At 38.8% G+C, this 15,489-nt stretch overlaps 2 protein-coding genes across 3 annotated transcripts in view; both read right to left on the bottom strand.

Moving 5' to 3' along the window:
* Positions 1-14,063, bottom strand: part of LOC113664680 (uncharacterized) — a 40,472-nt gene extending 26,409 nt beyond the window's left edge. The window contains exons 1-2 of the mRNA XM_089204745.1: positions 13,964-14,063; positions 12,463-12,468 (exon numbers count right to left, since the gene is read on the bottom strand). Of these exons, the coding sequence (XP_089060871.1) occupies positions 12,463-12,468; positions 13,964-14,063 (106 nt within the window). The remainder of the gene's footprint in view (positions 1-12,462; positions 12,469-13,963) is intronic.
* LOC113664689 (uncharacterized) lies at positions 58-5,663 on the bottom strand. Of its 2 annotated transcripts, none has more exons than XM_089205971.1 (4): positions 4,833-5,663; positions 1,609-1,883; positions 1,372-1,492; positions 58-453 (listed from the first exon to the last, which is right to left on the bottom strand). In XM_089205971.1, the coding sequence occupies exons 1-4, from the start codon at positions 4,921-4,923 to the stop codon at positions 125-127; spliced, it is 816 nt and encodes a 271-aa protein (XP_089062097.1). In that variant the 5' UTR covers positions 4,924-5,663; the 3' UTR covers positions 58-124. The 2 variants fall into 2 exon arrangements, with proteins under 2 accessions (XP_089062097.1, XP_089062618.1); XM_089206492.1 differs by having other exon boundaries at positions 1,609-3,168; positions 4,833-5,662.
* Positions 14,064-15,489: the final 1,426 nt, after the last annotated feature.

Here is a 15,489-nt window from a genome sequence, read left to right on the forward strand (position 1 = left end):
AGGAATATTTCATAGCCGCGGGTTTTCATCTAAAGGGAATATAAAACGATAACACAGTTTTGTTCGTACTTTAGGAGTATTTAATTCTATAACGTGTCACAACCTACTCCTAAGGATTACTATGTCAAATATTTAACCCCTCAATTTCGACAAAAACTGGAACTTTTACCCATATTTTGTACACATAATTTGTTCCCTCTTTTCCCACTCCATTCCAACAGTCTCTGGAAGGTCCGTACTTATTGTACGTGTTTTCGGCGTCCAGTCCACTCCAACATTCTCCGTAATACTGGATTCCAAACACGGGAAGGCCACGCTCCTTGGCGATCTGTGCGCATGCTCGAACGATTTTCGTCATGTCAGTCCAATCTATGTTACCCCGGAAGCTTTTTAGTTTCAACTGGAGAGCGTGGGGAGTACTTTCTCTAAAACAACCAAGTGAACTGTACTGAACTGAAAAGAAAATCGTTCCAAATTAAAAGGATTGTTGATAAGTAATTCATATGTGACTTCCTACTGATAAATCTTCAATTCGCAAACCTGGACAGTCGTGAATGTTGCAAGCTCTTGTTTCAAGCTTTGACCTAAGGCACACACTGTCACAAGTGGTAGAGTTGATCGGCAGTAGCCCAACATGCACCTGTACGCGCTTTTGGACACCAGAACCACTACATGTCTTACTACATGGTTCCCAGATAATCATTAGGGTACAACTTTGTACATTTCCTAGCCTTCTCATGGCAGAAATCACCAGAAACTGCACTGGACACACAAGGAGTGTAAAATGTTCACATTCCGCAATATTTAGCGTCGTAAATCGACCATACTTCGTTTCCCAAACTATTCCGTAATATGTATTAAGTCAGTGGTTCCTCACGTAACTCAACACCGCGTAACACAACGCGTGACGCTTTCATGAACAAATATATAAGTGTCGAAGATTAATCTTTCGTCTTTCTCGAGACGTAAGTTTGGGTAGCCTATGCTGAAACTCCCTAATTGCAAGCCCAACAACAAACTCAAGAAACCTGACCTTAGCACCCCGGGGTTATAAGATTGTATGTGAACGCGTTTTATTTTTCGACCTCGGCTAGGCAGATTACCTCACCTACCTGGGGTCCCCCACCTCCACGTAAACAGGCCCTTAGCCTTCAAATGACGTATTAATCAATCCACCATACAACAGATATCAACCACGAATATTGGAGGTGGGAGGAGGCAAAAAATAAAATAATAATAGTTATAATAATAATGATAAAAATGAAGCGGATCACGAGATGTGTCAAAGTAAAAGATTCACAGGAGGAGATAACACATAAGCACGAAGGTAAACCTGACATTTATTTTGAGAAATTCTTAGCTTCTGGTCACCTTTTTCTTTGTCACATTGTTTTCCCTCGGAACCAACTTGACACAAGCAAATGTATCTCTTATCTGCAAAACCATTTAGACAGGTTGCATTAGGAAGACAACGGCTGCTTGAACATGGATTCTGCAGGGACAAATTTATCTTTAGTATGATTTATATTAATAAAAACTCAGTATAACCATACCAGGGAAAATTAGAAAATGAATTTAACGTATTGTGTTTTATCCAAATATCCACACCTTTGTAGCCCAATACTGGTATCCTTCTTGGGGTTTAAGGTCAGCAGGATGTTGAATGTGATCAGAATCACTCAGTTGACAGACCCTGAGTCCATTCTTGCTGGGTGGGCCAATGTTGACGGACACACAGGTATTTTCCATGAGGCACCTATTTTTGCAGTCGCTATAGGGCTCAATTCCCATGAACAAATATATTTGTTTGAAGACGTGCTGTTGCAGAGCATATCCTCCAATTGGCTCCTCAAACATAAGACTTCGACAATTAATACCTGCAACTGATCGGTTAAAGATATGGTGACAAGCATGTTGGACGTTTTTTTTTGCGTCAAATAGTAAAACAAATTTGTGTCCACTAGATATATTTTTTCTTTTACTGTGCTTTAGCAGCTGGAATAAGTCCTACTTCTGCTAGGAATTTAGTCAATTTTCCAAATTTCTGTTCAAAGTTACATCAGTGATGGTCTAATTAAAGGTTAGTCGTTGCGCAAATGAGCTATCGTCTTAAAAGAGAAGACGCTAGCTCAAATATTGCCGAGAACTGTTTAATCAATTTATGGTTATCGAACAATGATACTTTAATTACGTGGGAAGATAGGTAAATGTGAGGTAAATTCGAGCGCTCTAACACATCCATGAGCCGTGTATTTTTGGATACGAAACCGGGCAAAGTCAAGAAACATTCGGTCTACTAACTTACCTCACTAGCTCGAGCCGTCTTGGGGATTATTGGCCCTCGGATGTTTCTGTACGGACCGAGCGCTGTGACCTTAGGCCAATATTCCCTAGTGTGGCCCCCTCGCTCGGTTGGTAAGAAATCAGTATTCAAGGCTTTTGGCTGACATTTAATCTTAAAAGATGTTGTAGACAAAGCTTCTTACCTCGCAAAGTTGCGACAAAATCTAGAGCTGTGATGAATTTTTATATCATAAGGCTGTATTTTTACAAATTAATTCTGAGGGAGAGAGAGACTGAGGGAGTCAAAGGTACTAGTAAGTCTGCACAATAATGTTATTTCGAAACGGTATAAATTCACTCCTCGAAGTATTTCTGAATGTAAGTAAAGAGTTCTGTATAAATTCTCGCGTGTCCTTTGAATCGATTACATTATACAATAATTGTGACGAAAAAGTCAGCTTTTATTAAGAATGTTTTAGGAATTAAATTTATTATTTCTGCGTGTTTTGGAATAGCTTTGAATTTTAAACAATGCTGTATGAAAATTTTCTTTCATAACTTATTTATGCTTTTTTCACTAATCAGAAACAAGATATTTTGTAGAAGATAATGTGGCATGCACGCACACATGATTCGCAAATCTCACTTTTGAGGGGAGAAGCGCGAGTCTAGCACTGTTTAAGCGTTCGCAGAGTCTTTGACAGATGCATCACTGACAAACTGTATCAATTATTGATAACTATCAAGGTAATACTAGAATGACATACACGCCCTCTTATTGTTAAGCCATTATTCCTTCCACACAGGAGATGAGAATCGACTCGACTTGGCTGCCAGGTGAGTTTCGATGAGTTTTCGAGCCCCACTTGTTGAAACACCTATAACCTGAATTTACCGAATCACTGCGATTAGTTACCAAGGAGATTGTGACATGAGACTTTCATCACGATCAAAACAGATCAATGTGAAATTGTGTAAAGAACGAAACGCTAAGACATTCATTTGTGTCATAATGTCAAAATATTGACATCCTGTGCATACGTCAATTTGACAACACATAAACATAATATTTCACAGCCTTGGAATTCTTGGAAAATTTTATTGCTTTCCACCTGTGCATTGAGCTGTATATTTATAATACACCATTACTAGATGAAAAAGGTTTTGGGATGGAGGAACTTCTTTGGAAAAGAATCCATGTTGTGCTTTAAAAGAATCAGTTAAATCCCTTGTACTGATTGGAATGCACCTTTTGTTTACATTTGCAGATCCACTTTTCCAACATTAAGCAAAATTTTTTGGAAGAGAACTTAGTGTAAAAGACAAGGATTCTTTAGGAATCTTAGAATTAGTTTCCTCTGCAGTTGCAGCCACAGCAAAATTCCAAGCCCCAATTTCTGGTTAGCTTCCCATCCTATGTATATTGTACTGTACTCAGTTTCCAGTGTCTCCTGCAGATTTAGCAATCCTTAATCTAATAGGTCCAGCAATGATAGATTATCATTCAAAATTCCCCGAATGTTTTTGTGCCAGACATGTTCTTTCTCCGGCGACGAGAACGTGGCGTCAAATCAAAATTTACTCTAAGGGGAGAGGGGAGTTTAATATCTAAATGAGAGTAATCCCTCACTCAATTCTGCTATGTCTCAAGCTTCTTCAGTTCGAGTGAAACAGAGATTCAACCATCTTTTTCCACACTCTCGATTGAACCTAATGTCATAGAGCAGTTTTTCTCTTTCTAAGTCAAACAAAGAACTTTTTAGCCTATGGCATCGATATATCTTTGTTTACCAAAAGTGTATCTACGAAATACATGGTTAGCGTAATTTTCTTAACCAGGACACTCTACCAAAGTGCGTGATTTAAATTCTCGTGAAAAGGTATGGTAGAAAACCAAACATAGGTCACGCAGTTATCTAGGACTGTATGTAAATGTAAATATTATCACTTAAATTAAAACCTTTTGCAATATATCTAATTCACACAAAAAAGGGCCGTTTTACTTTCTATAGGCACTATTAATAGAGGTAATAGGATCGAGTGGACTCCAGTTCGCTCTGTAATCATACGAGTAATCGATAAAATCTCGATATGGTATAAGATCGGTAGGCAGTACTCAATGATCTGAATAAATTCTCATCAGAAATTAAAAATTAGGAAACGTCGCCAAAAAGTCTCATCAAAATACACCGATTTATGTCCTGCAGACGACTGAGTTTGTTGCATGGTACTTGTCTTGAAAGTTTCTAAACTTGTTTAGCTCCCTCTAAAATCGTGGTTAATTATTTTTAATGAACTTGAAAAAGCTATACTTGCAAACAAAAAAATCATATTTCGTCGTGTTCAAGTTTCCTAGAAATGGCTACGTTAGTTTTTAATTCAGAGCCCTAGCACCTTATGTGATGAAATAAGCTATCCAAATCCACAAAATGCATTATTTTTTGGCCTGGTTCGCCAATTCGACTTAGCTTCCTTCAATTCCAGATTCGCCTGGCTTCAGGACTAAATTTTAATGAAACCTAGAGAATGCAATGTTAAAGTTAACTCACCTTGGTTCGCAACCGTCACGGTGTATAACCAGCCTCCAAACAAAAAGAGGAAAGATCTTAAAGAAAACACTGGGGAGCAACGGCGCTTCATGTTCAGAATCTTGTCAGAATATATTTCATCACCATTAGATGAAAGCAACAACCATCAGCACCCCTTTCTCGCACTGTCAGGGTCTTTGCGTACAACGCGCTGAAGTGTTATCCTTATTGCTATTCATTATTGATGAAAGGGCGGCAACACTGAAGGAAATTTATCCTCCAACAATTTGACTAAGTTTCCTATTTAATTATCTCCCCAACGCCCTTTGTGCATATAATTTGCTCATTACTTATATTTATTAGTATGTGCCTGAAACAATCATCAAAATAAAACAAGAGAACGACGAAAAATTAAAAAAAAAAAAAAAGAAAGGAAGATACTCTGAAAATTATGTCGCTCTAATTTTTGTTTTTGGATATTATTATTACTGCTATTATCTTGAGATAGCTTCCCTGGGAATAACTAATTCAGAACTAATTTTCAGAAATGTAAGTCTTTTGTATTCTGCATTGGAGTAAAAACAATTCTGCAGTTTCATTAATTCACTGAATAATGATATTAACAATAAAAAGAATCCTGTTTTGTGTTTTCCCATTCATTTGACATATAGGGCAAACATCGTCATTTCAGCATAATTACACAGCTATAAAATAGATAGCTCTAGAAAGTCACGAAATGTGAACCGATTGGCCACATCTTTTCCTTTGGGAACTTCTCCCACATTTTCAATCGCCAAAGAGGAAAATAAAAGTAATCAAAAGGAATCATGAAAAACCCTATAAATTTTGGTGCACAAAATAATAGTAAGTCTGTTCATACGACAGCTGTAAATAATTATTTGAAAAATAACTATCATGTCGGTAGACGGTATAACGAGCTTTTAGAATATCTGTCGCGAACATTATCTTAAAAAGTGCCAACGAATTCGTTAAATACTTTATTCCTTCTTGCAAAATATCCGTGGGCCTGTGACTGTCGCCATTATTTATTTTCATTCTGCGAAGATTGCGCAAGTTTAAGGGTTTCCGTTTTAATTCAGTAAGTTGTTCATAAGTGAGTAACTTTGCAACCTTATCGAGGAGGCAAAATTAGCAAATGTTATGGAAAAAACAAAGAAATGTTAAATTCTGTTTTGAATGTAGTTTTCATTACAGGAACAAAGAACCCACTACCCGAATTGCCCTGCTCGCAACGTGTGGTTTCGTAGCTCAGTTGGTGATGGCTCCTAGCAAGCAGCTGGAAGGCACGAATTCATCAGAGGCCTGAACGTTTTAGAGGTTTCTTCTCTACAACTACTTAAATTTGAGTTAAACCTGCGTGGATCATTTTTGCGCTTGAATGTCAGCTTTCCCTTTGAAATAAGAGCGCTTCAGTTGTTGTGACGCCTCAATAGACAGAGCTAAACAAAAGCATAAAGAATAACTCGCCGGGAATTCATTTGTTTGGTAAACAATTCGTATTAAAATAGAACTGTAATTATAGAGCCGAGTTTCAATGGTTTACTACCTTTAGTCTCTACTACAAGGAAATCTTAATTGTTAGTGACTTTATTAAACACTTTACAGTTTAATATTTTTCCTGGATTGTAATTTGACGAGATTTGCACTTCTTAACTGTTTTGAGATTGACTTACAATATAACAGGTTAAGAGTCTCTACCCCAGACATATCAGTCCCTTTTCTTGATGACTTTTAATCACACATGAATGCTTTAATTCTTCCAGCACTTTTCTCAGAGGAGTGTTTGGTAGAATTATATCTTAGCGCGACGCGTTGTAGTCGCAAAATGAAGAGACCATCCACTTAGATCTGTCAATTTAGCTTTGCGATTACTTTGGCTGCTTCGCTTGTTTCTTTCTACTTTTCTCCTTTTTCATTTATATACATTTTGGCAGGGATTCGTTTCCACCCCGTGACTTTTGTCTTGACGACGGTTGCTATCCACCATGTTGGTGCCCAAGCAAATAGTTACAAATGCGCTCGTAGTAAGGTGTGAGTAAGAAAGTAGAAATGGTTCTTTGTGTAGTTTTCGGCTGTAGCAGCATAAGTGATTGGGACAAAGGGACTTGTCTTTATCGAATATCATCAGTTATTAAAAATAAGTCTTCCTTCGAAGAAGAATTGACAACAGAGAGACGAGAAAAGTGGATACATGCGATAAGTCGCGGTGACGCGATATGAGAATAAAGACAAAGACAGACCGGCACGGACTCCCCATATGGCTTTCGTGGTCGCGTCGCGTTACCGCCTTCAAATTATATTTTTGCTCTCAAGAGCATGTCTTAAAGAGATTTTCCCTTTTTGTAAAAGAGGATCGGAGGTTTTGTAAAATTTGTTTTCAGCAACGGCTGATTGTGTATCAGACTCCACTGTTCCATCAATATTTGTTTCACATTTTTAACTGCCGGGTGGTGCGTTGTGACGAAAGGCATTAAACGTTCGTGACCTTTCGGCCTTTGTGTATTTTAAATGGCCGATTGTCTAGAAGAAAGTTGACCCCTGACAGAGACATTTCTATGGTGTTTTCTGAGTACCCTCTTGCTTTGAAGCGTTGTTTGAATTTCAAACGGCCCTCTTCAAATGTTGTTGTTTTTTTTTTATTGGAAGAGTTAGTTTGAAGTAATCTTATTGCTTGCCTTTAATGAAACCATATTTTATGCCTGGTGGGTGGCACCATAGGCGGCCTAAGCTCACGTCTCGAGAGAAAGCCAACAATTAATTCATGGAGGCGTCACGCGTTGTGTGACTCGGTGTTAAAGGTTCGAGAGGAACTGTTTAAAATTGGAACAGGTTATAAAGAATAGTATGGGGAACGAAATATGGTCGATTTACAACGATAAATATTTTGAAATATAAACATTTTACACGTAAAATCAATAAAACTTACTCGCGTCCTGTGTATCCGTTGTAGTTTCTGGCGATTTCTGCCGTTTGAAGCTTGCCTTACCATCACTGTTATTCCTGTCAAAAGACGAAGTCAAAGCTGCACACTCCGATTTCAACCGTTGTTCACGCGGAAAATCCTCCTGATCGGCATTTTTCTCAGCCATACTTTCCGATCTAAGATCATTGCACCCTCAATACCAAAACTCTCCACGCATTCCGCTGGAAACGAGCGTTTTGGATCTGCATTTCCAAGTTCGCTTCTCTCTGGCTATGCTTTGAACAAGCAGACTGGACACGGCCGCGGAAGAAACTTGAGTAGGAGGTCAATTTTCACACTAGCGCGAGTGGTACGGTCGACTAATGTACAATACTCACCTCACCGCACAGAGACACCTCGCTTTGATCAGATTCAGCATTCCGACGTTAAAGTTGAGAAAAGCTGAAATTAAGAGATCCTCGCAGCTAAGAACACTACTGAAACGAGTAGTTGAAAATAGGACCTGAAAAAATTCAGCAGCGCTCTACCAACTGAGCTAACAAGCCAACTGGGAGCTGGTCAATGTGTTCCAAGAGATGAATGATGATTTAGATGTATGAAATTCATATATTTGTACTGCGGTAAAGAAATGAAATTAAGAGATCCTCGCAGCTAAGAGCATTACTGAAACGAGAAGTTGAAAATAGGACCTGAACTAAAATTCAGGCCCGTACGGGATTTGAACCCATGACCTCCGCGATACCGGTGCAGCACTCTACCAACTGAGCTAACAAGTCAACTGGGAGCTGGTCAATGTGTTGGGTCCAAAGGATCTCTTAATTTCATTTCCTCACTGCAGTGTAACTATATGAATTTCATATATCTAAAATCATCATTCATCACTTTGATGGTTTATTTCGCTTGTTTTCCACTGGCACCAGGGGCGGCCAAGATTGCCTACAATGAAATCGCTAGCACAAAAACGGAATTCTTCTCGCCATTTAGTGACAATATAATGATTATTCCTCAACATTTTCCGAGCAAGATAGCTAGATGTTGTTGTCTTCTTTTGTGTTTTTACGTTCCATCAAGACGCAAAAACAATTGGGTCAATTGAATACTCACTAAGTAAACAATAAAGCAACTTCAAAGTCTTGCAGTGGGGCCGGAGAAATGTGTGGTGCCATTAGGTAGATCGTTATGGATAGCAGAAATACTCACAGTAAGTGTTGTGGTATCCGATTGTGCATTTCACTTGGTCTCTCCTTAAGAAAAATTCGTCCGACGAGTCAATAAAAATCGCTGGAGGAGGGACTTATTTGAGTTTAATCTGATGGCACATCAGGTATGCAAAAAAGCATACAGCGAATGCAATAAGAAATGAACACTCGAGCTGGTCTCTTTGTACCTGCAATCAGTTAGCTCGCGTCTTACAACTCGGATCTTAAATTATCGAAAATGTCATCATACTATTCCCTTCCTTTCCTCCCTTTTCCTTAGTAAACAGTCGCTGGATACTGTGGTCAATACGGGAAGACTGCTCTAAAACATGTGGGTCTGGAACCAAGGCTAGGAGGCGATCTTGTTCCAATCCTTCGCCTCAGCATGGAAGACGAGTGAGCTCTGGGCCAAGTGAACAGATTAAGTCGTGTTTGCTCAGGGATTGTTCGAGTAAGTGCAGCGTTTTCATGTTCACGAATAATGTAAACATCTTCAGTCTTAGACATAATTATCCCTACAATTACGATTGCATTGCAACCTTTTCAGGCAAAAACTGTGGGCGAGCGTCTATTTTCGCCCGGCCATTTCCATCCAACCGTCTATCTATCTCATTTGCGTTCGGTTCGGTGGTATTTCTTTTGAAAGCTCAGCTTAGTTTTCAGTCAGGAGGAAAAAATTGAGTTAGGCGCCAACTTATTTTTGACTATTAAAAGTAACACATCTTATCTAATGCCAATCGCGACTTTATAACTCACGTTTCCTTGTGCCTAAGGAAGTTGGGTGGTTTTTAACCAGACTTTCAAATGACGCCTCTTGATATTTTCCTTCGTTTTGATTGGCTGTTGCGATTACTTCGTTTTCGGTTTTTCTGCGAGAACTAAAGCGAGCTGATGCTACATTTGCATCAGCTGATGCTACATTTTTGAGAGCTTTCGGAAAATCTTCTCGGGAGATTCTGCGGAGATTCTGGTGTGGCTAGCAATCTCTGGGGAAAACTGTCGACTTGGATCGCTCCCAAAGATTTGAACATTCCTTCCTGTGTAGTTAGCTTTTACCCTTGACTGTTTTAATATGTACTTGCATATGGTCACAGGTTCTTGATCTAATACCGGTGTGAGAGAATGTAAGCAGTCCTATCATCCACGGCTTCCCTCTGACAAAGGGCTAATGCTCTAAGCGTCATCTTATAAACTCTTTGCTGTGGCCAGTTTACATTATCATTTGAGTTGATAAAACCAAATTATCTTTGTTAGCAGTCAGTTTGGGAGTGACTATAGAAAGACTACGGAGAGACTAACTTTTGACTACGAGGAGACTATGACTAAGGACTACCGACGGGGAGACTATGACTAGTGGCTCCGGAGAGACTATGACTACAGGGAGACTATGACTAGTGACTAAAGGTAGAGACTATGACTTGTGACTATGGAGAGACTATGAACAGTGTCTACGTAGAGACTGTGACTGGTGACTTTTGAGAGACTGTGAACAGTATCTACGTGGAGACTGTGACTAGGGACTATGGGGAGACTGACTAGCGACTATGGAGGACTATGAACAGTATCTACGTGGACACTGTGACTAGTGACTACGGGGAGACTGACTAGTGACTATTGAGAGACTTTGGACAGTATCTACGTGGAGACTGTAACTAGTGACTACGGGTAGACTATGACTCGTGACTGGAGAGAGTGAAAATATTAGGATGCCCAACAAGTTTTCTGTTTTCATTTGAAGGGAATGTAAAACGATAACGCAGTTTCGTTCTTAATTTAGGAGTATTTCATTCTATAACGTTCCGCAACCTACTCCTAGGGATTATTATGTCAAACATATAACCCCTCAAATTCGAAAAAAACTGGAACTTTTACTCATATTTTGTACACATAATAGGTTCCATCCTCTCCCACTCCATTCTGACAGTTTCTGGAAGGTCCGTACTTATTGTACGTGTTTTCGGCGTCCGGTCCACTCCAACATTCTCTGTAATACTGGATTCCAAACACGGGAAGGCCACGCTCCTTGGGTAAATCTGCGCATGCTCGAACGATTTTCGTCATGTCAGTCCAATCAATGTTACCCCGGAAGCTTTTAAGTAGCGACGGGAGAGCGCGGGGAGTACTGTCTTTAAAACAACCAAGTGAATTGTACTCAACTGAAAAGAAGATCGTTCCAAATTGAAAGAATTGTTGATAAGTAATTCATTTATGACTTCCTACTAATAAAACCTCAATTAGCAAATCTGAACAGTCGCGAATGATGCATGCTCTTTTTTCAAACTTTGACCCGGGGCACACACTGTCACAAGTGATAGAGTTCATCGACAGTTGCCCAACACACACACGCATGCACTTTTGGACACCAGAACCACCACATGTCTTACTACATGGGTCCCAGATAATCATTAGAGTAGAACTTTGTACATTTCCTAGCCTTCTCATGGCAGAAATCACCAGAAACTACAACGGACACACAAGGAGTGTGAAATGTTCACAATTTTGGAATATTCAGCGTCGTAAATCGACCATATTTGGTTTCCCAAACTTTTCCTTTTAACATATTAAGTCAACGGTTCTTCACGTATCCTAACACCATGTAACACAACTCGTGACGCTTCCATGAATAAATTACATCCCTGTCCGAGAATTAATGTTTTGTCTTTCTCGAGACGTGAGCTTGGGATGCGTAAACGGAAACTCCTTAATTGAAAGCGCAACGGCAACCTCAAGAAACTTCACCCCAGTACCCTGGGGTTGTAAGACTGTATGTAACGGGTTTTATTTTTCGACCACAGCTAGGCGGACTACATTACCTACATGGGGTCCCCCACCTGTATGTAAGAAGGCCTTCAGATGACACATTAATCAATCCACAATGATAACAATGATAAAAATGAAGCGGATCACGAGACGTGTGAAAGTAAAAGATTCACAGGACGAGATAACACACAAGCATGAAGGTAAACCTGACATTTATTTAGAGAAATTCTCAGCTTCTGGTCACCTTTTTCTTCACACTGTTTTCCCTTGAAACCAACTTGACATTGGCAAATGTATCTCTTATCTGAGAACCCATTTAGGCAGGTTACATTATGAAGACAAGGGCTGCTTGAACATGGATTCTGGAGGGATTAATTTACCTTTAATAGGATTTATTTTAAATAAAAACTCAGCATAACCATACCCAGGAGAATTAGAAAACGAATTTATCGTATTGTGTTCTATTCAAATATCCGCACCTTTGTAGCCCAAAACTGGTATCTTTCTCGGGGTTTAAGGTCATCAGGATATTGAATGTGATCAAAATCACTCAGTTGACAGACCCTGAGTCCATTCTTGCTGGGTGGGCCAACGTTCACGGACACACAGGTATTTTCCATGAGGCACCAATTTTTGCAGTCGCTATAGGGCTTAATTCCCATGGATAAATATATTTGTTTTAAAATGTGTTGTTGCAGAGCATATCCTTCAGTTGGCGTCTCAAAGATAAGACTTCGACTATGAACACCCGCAACTAATTGGTTAGAGATATGGTGACAAGCATGTTGGACCTTTTTTGCTTCAAATAGTATAACAAATTCTTCCACATTTCTGTTTACTGTTAAATCAGCAATGGTCAAATGGCAGGTCATTCGTTAATTGTGCATAAATGAACTATCGCCTTAAAAGAGAGGGCGCCAGCTCAAATATTTCCGAGATTAATTAAAGACATTTATGGTTATCCAATACGTTTATAACATGGGAAGATAGTGGTGAGATAAATTCGAGCGCTCTGACACATTTACGAGCAGTGTATTTTTGGGTACGAAACCGGGCAAATTGAAAAAACGTTCAATCTACTTACCTACTTCACTTGCCCGAGCCGTCCTGGAGATTATTGGCCCTCGGTTGTTTCTGTGCGGACTCAGTGCTGTGACATTAGGCCAATATTCCCCAGTACGGTCCCCTCGCTCGGTTGGTGAGAAATCAGTACTCAAGGCTTTTGGTTGACATTTCATCATACAAGATTTCGTAAGCAGAGCAACTTATCTCGCAAAGTTGAATCAAAATTAACATATAATTTTAAATCATACGGCTGTATTTTTATCTGTATAATTCTGAGGCAGAAAGAGACTGAAGGAGTCAAAGATACGAGTAAGTCTGTACAGTAATGTTATTTCGAAACGGTATGAATTCACCATAACAAAATATTTGTGACAAAAAAAATCAGCTTTTTCTCGGAGCGTTTTAAGAATGAAATTTATCATTTCTACATGTTTTGGAAAAGCTTTAGATTCTAAACAGTGCTGTATGAAAATTTCCTTTTTCTCTCATAACTTATTAATGCTTTCTTCATTAATTAGAAACAAAATTTTTTTTTGGGAATACAAAAATATTCTTGCGATAAGATACACTTTATTCAGTGGTATAACAACGAAGCTGGAGAAAAAAAGTGAAAGGGGAGTTAAAGGAACAAAAAAATAAGCGTTTTCCCCTAAAAGAGCGTACGCTAGCGTGCTCAATCCCCCCGCCCTCCCCCTCTTCCTTTTTGATTGGAGCTATGTGAACTGAGCTATGTTGACAAAATATTTAAAAAGCTGGAAAAACAAAGCTAAATGAAGCTAAGAGACGTAGAAGTGTGGCGTATCTTAAAAGTTTACCGCAAGTTAAGAAAATATATCGCAAAGTTGATGTAAAAGAAAAATTCCACCACCGGAAGAATAAGAGGATGAAAGAAACTATTTACTCCGGAAACAAAAAGCATTTTGTTGAATTAAAGTTACGAAATAGGAAGAAGACCATTGAATTAAAATACCATAATTACTCGATTTCTAAGTTGAGAATTGAAGTCAAGAGCAAAATTAAGGTTAAATAGGAAGAGTCGATGAGGAAAATGAAAATTTCACCCTTAATAGGCAAAGGAGACTTTCCTAATAAGAATTTAATTTGACTTTTTTCAGGCAGTAAATAAATCGCATATTAGATTAAAGTTGCATTAAGTGAGGAGAGGAGTGAATAAAATTCTTTACCTTGGTTTCCTTCTGTAAGGAACAGAAGCCATCCTCCCCACACAAGAAAATTGAAAAGCGAAGACAAAAATAAAGAACAGTGCTCTTCCATCCTCAACATAACATCAGGACATGATTCGCAAAACTTACTTTTGAAGGGAAAAGCGCGAGTGTAGCTCTATTTAAGCGTTCGCAAAGTCTTTGACAGATTCATCGCTGACAAACTATATCAATTATTGATAACTATCAATGCGATACTCAACTGACATACACGCCCTCTCGTTTTTAGGCAATTATTCCCTCCACCCGGGAGATGAGAATCAATTTGACTTGACTTTCTGAGATTCGATGAGTTTTCGAGCCCCACTTGCTGAAACACTCCTATAACTTGAATATACTGAATTACTGCTATCAGTGACAGAGGAGATTGTGACATGAGAATTTTCATCACGATCAAACAGATCAATGTGAAATTTTGTAAAGAACGAAGACATTCATTTGCGTCGGGAAGTCAAAATATTGACTTAACCTATGCATACGTCTGTTTGACAACACATAAACATAATATTTCACAGCCTTGGAGTTCTAGGAAAATTTAATTGCCTGCCACCTGTGCATTGAGCTGTTTATCTATAACACATTACTGGACGAAAAGAAAAGGATTTGTAATGAAGCAACTTCTTTGGAAAACCTCTAAATTGCTCCAAAGGAATCAGTTAAATCTCTTGTATTAATCATAATTGGAAGCACCTTTTGTTTACATCTGCAGATCCATTTTTTCAGCATTAAGCATGACATTTTTAGATAGAATTTGGTGTAAAGGGCAAGGATTCTCCCCTTAAATTAGACAATTTTTAGGTAGTTTTTGTACTCGTTTCTTCTGCAGTTGCAGCCACAGCAAAATTCCAAGCCCCAATTTCTGGTTAGCTTCCCGTTTAATGTATATTTTACTGTACTCAGTTTCCAGTGTCTCCTGCAGATGTACCAATCCTTAATCTAATAGACCCAGCACTAGGAGTTTATCTTTCAAAATTCCCCAAATATTTTTATGTCAGACATGTTCTTTCGCTAGAGAAGAGAACGAGGTGTCGAATCGAAATTTACTCTAAGGAGAGGGGGAAGGAGGGGGGGGGGGTAATCTCTAAATGAAGGTAGTCCTGCTAAGTTTTTTTGTTGATTCGTTGATCTTTCGACTTTAGTTTTAAATTGATTTTTAGACTAGACGTAGCCGGATTTTATCATTCACGCGCAAAATGGAAAAGGAAGGTTGTGGAAATTTGCAATTGTTCTGCTCGATCATGGCCTGTACAGTCAAGAAAAACACAAACAATGCACTGGAGAGTATTTTTTTATTGCTATCACTAAACCTCCAGTCTCACCTACGATGTAGCAACAGCTTTATAATGTTTTGAAATGAAATAAAATTTCAGGAACACTTTTCTCCTTTAAAAGTTTCATGCGGAGACGCTAAGTTAAACCTTGCCTTGTGTCAAATTTACAGCTGTTATAATACCTCTAAGTCTTATTCAAGGTAATGCTAACGTTAG

The sequence above is a fragment of the Pocillopora damicornis genome, chromosome 1, assembly GCF_964200805.1.
Source record: "Pocillopora damicornis chromosome 1, jaPocDami1.2, whole genome shotgun sequence".
In the NCBI taxonomy this organism is placed as follows: domain Eukaryota; kingdom Metazoa; phylum Cnidaria; class Anthozoa; order Scleractinia; family Pocilloporidae; genus Pocillopora; species Pocillopora damicornis.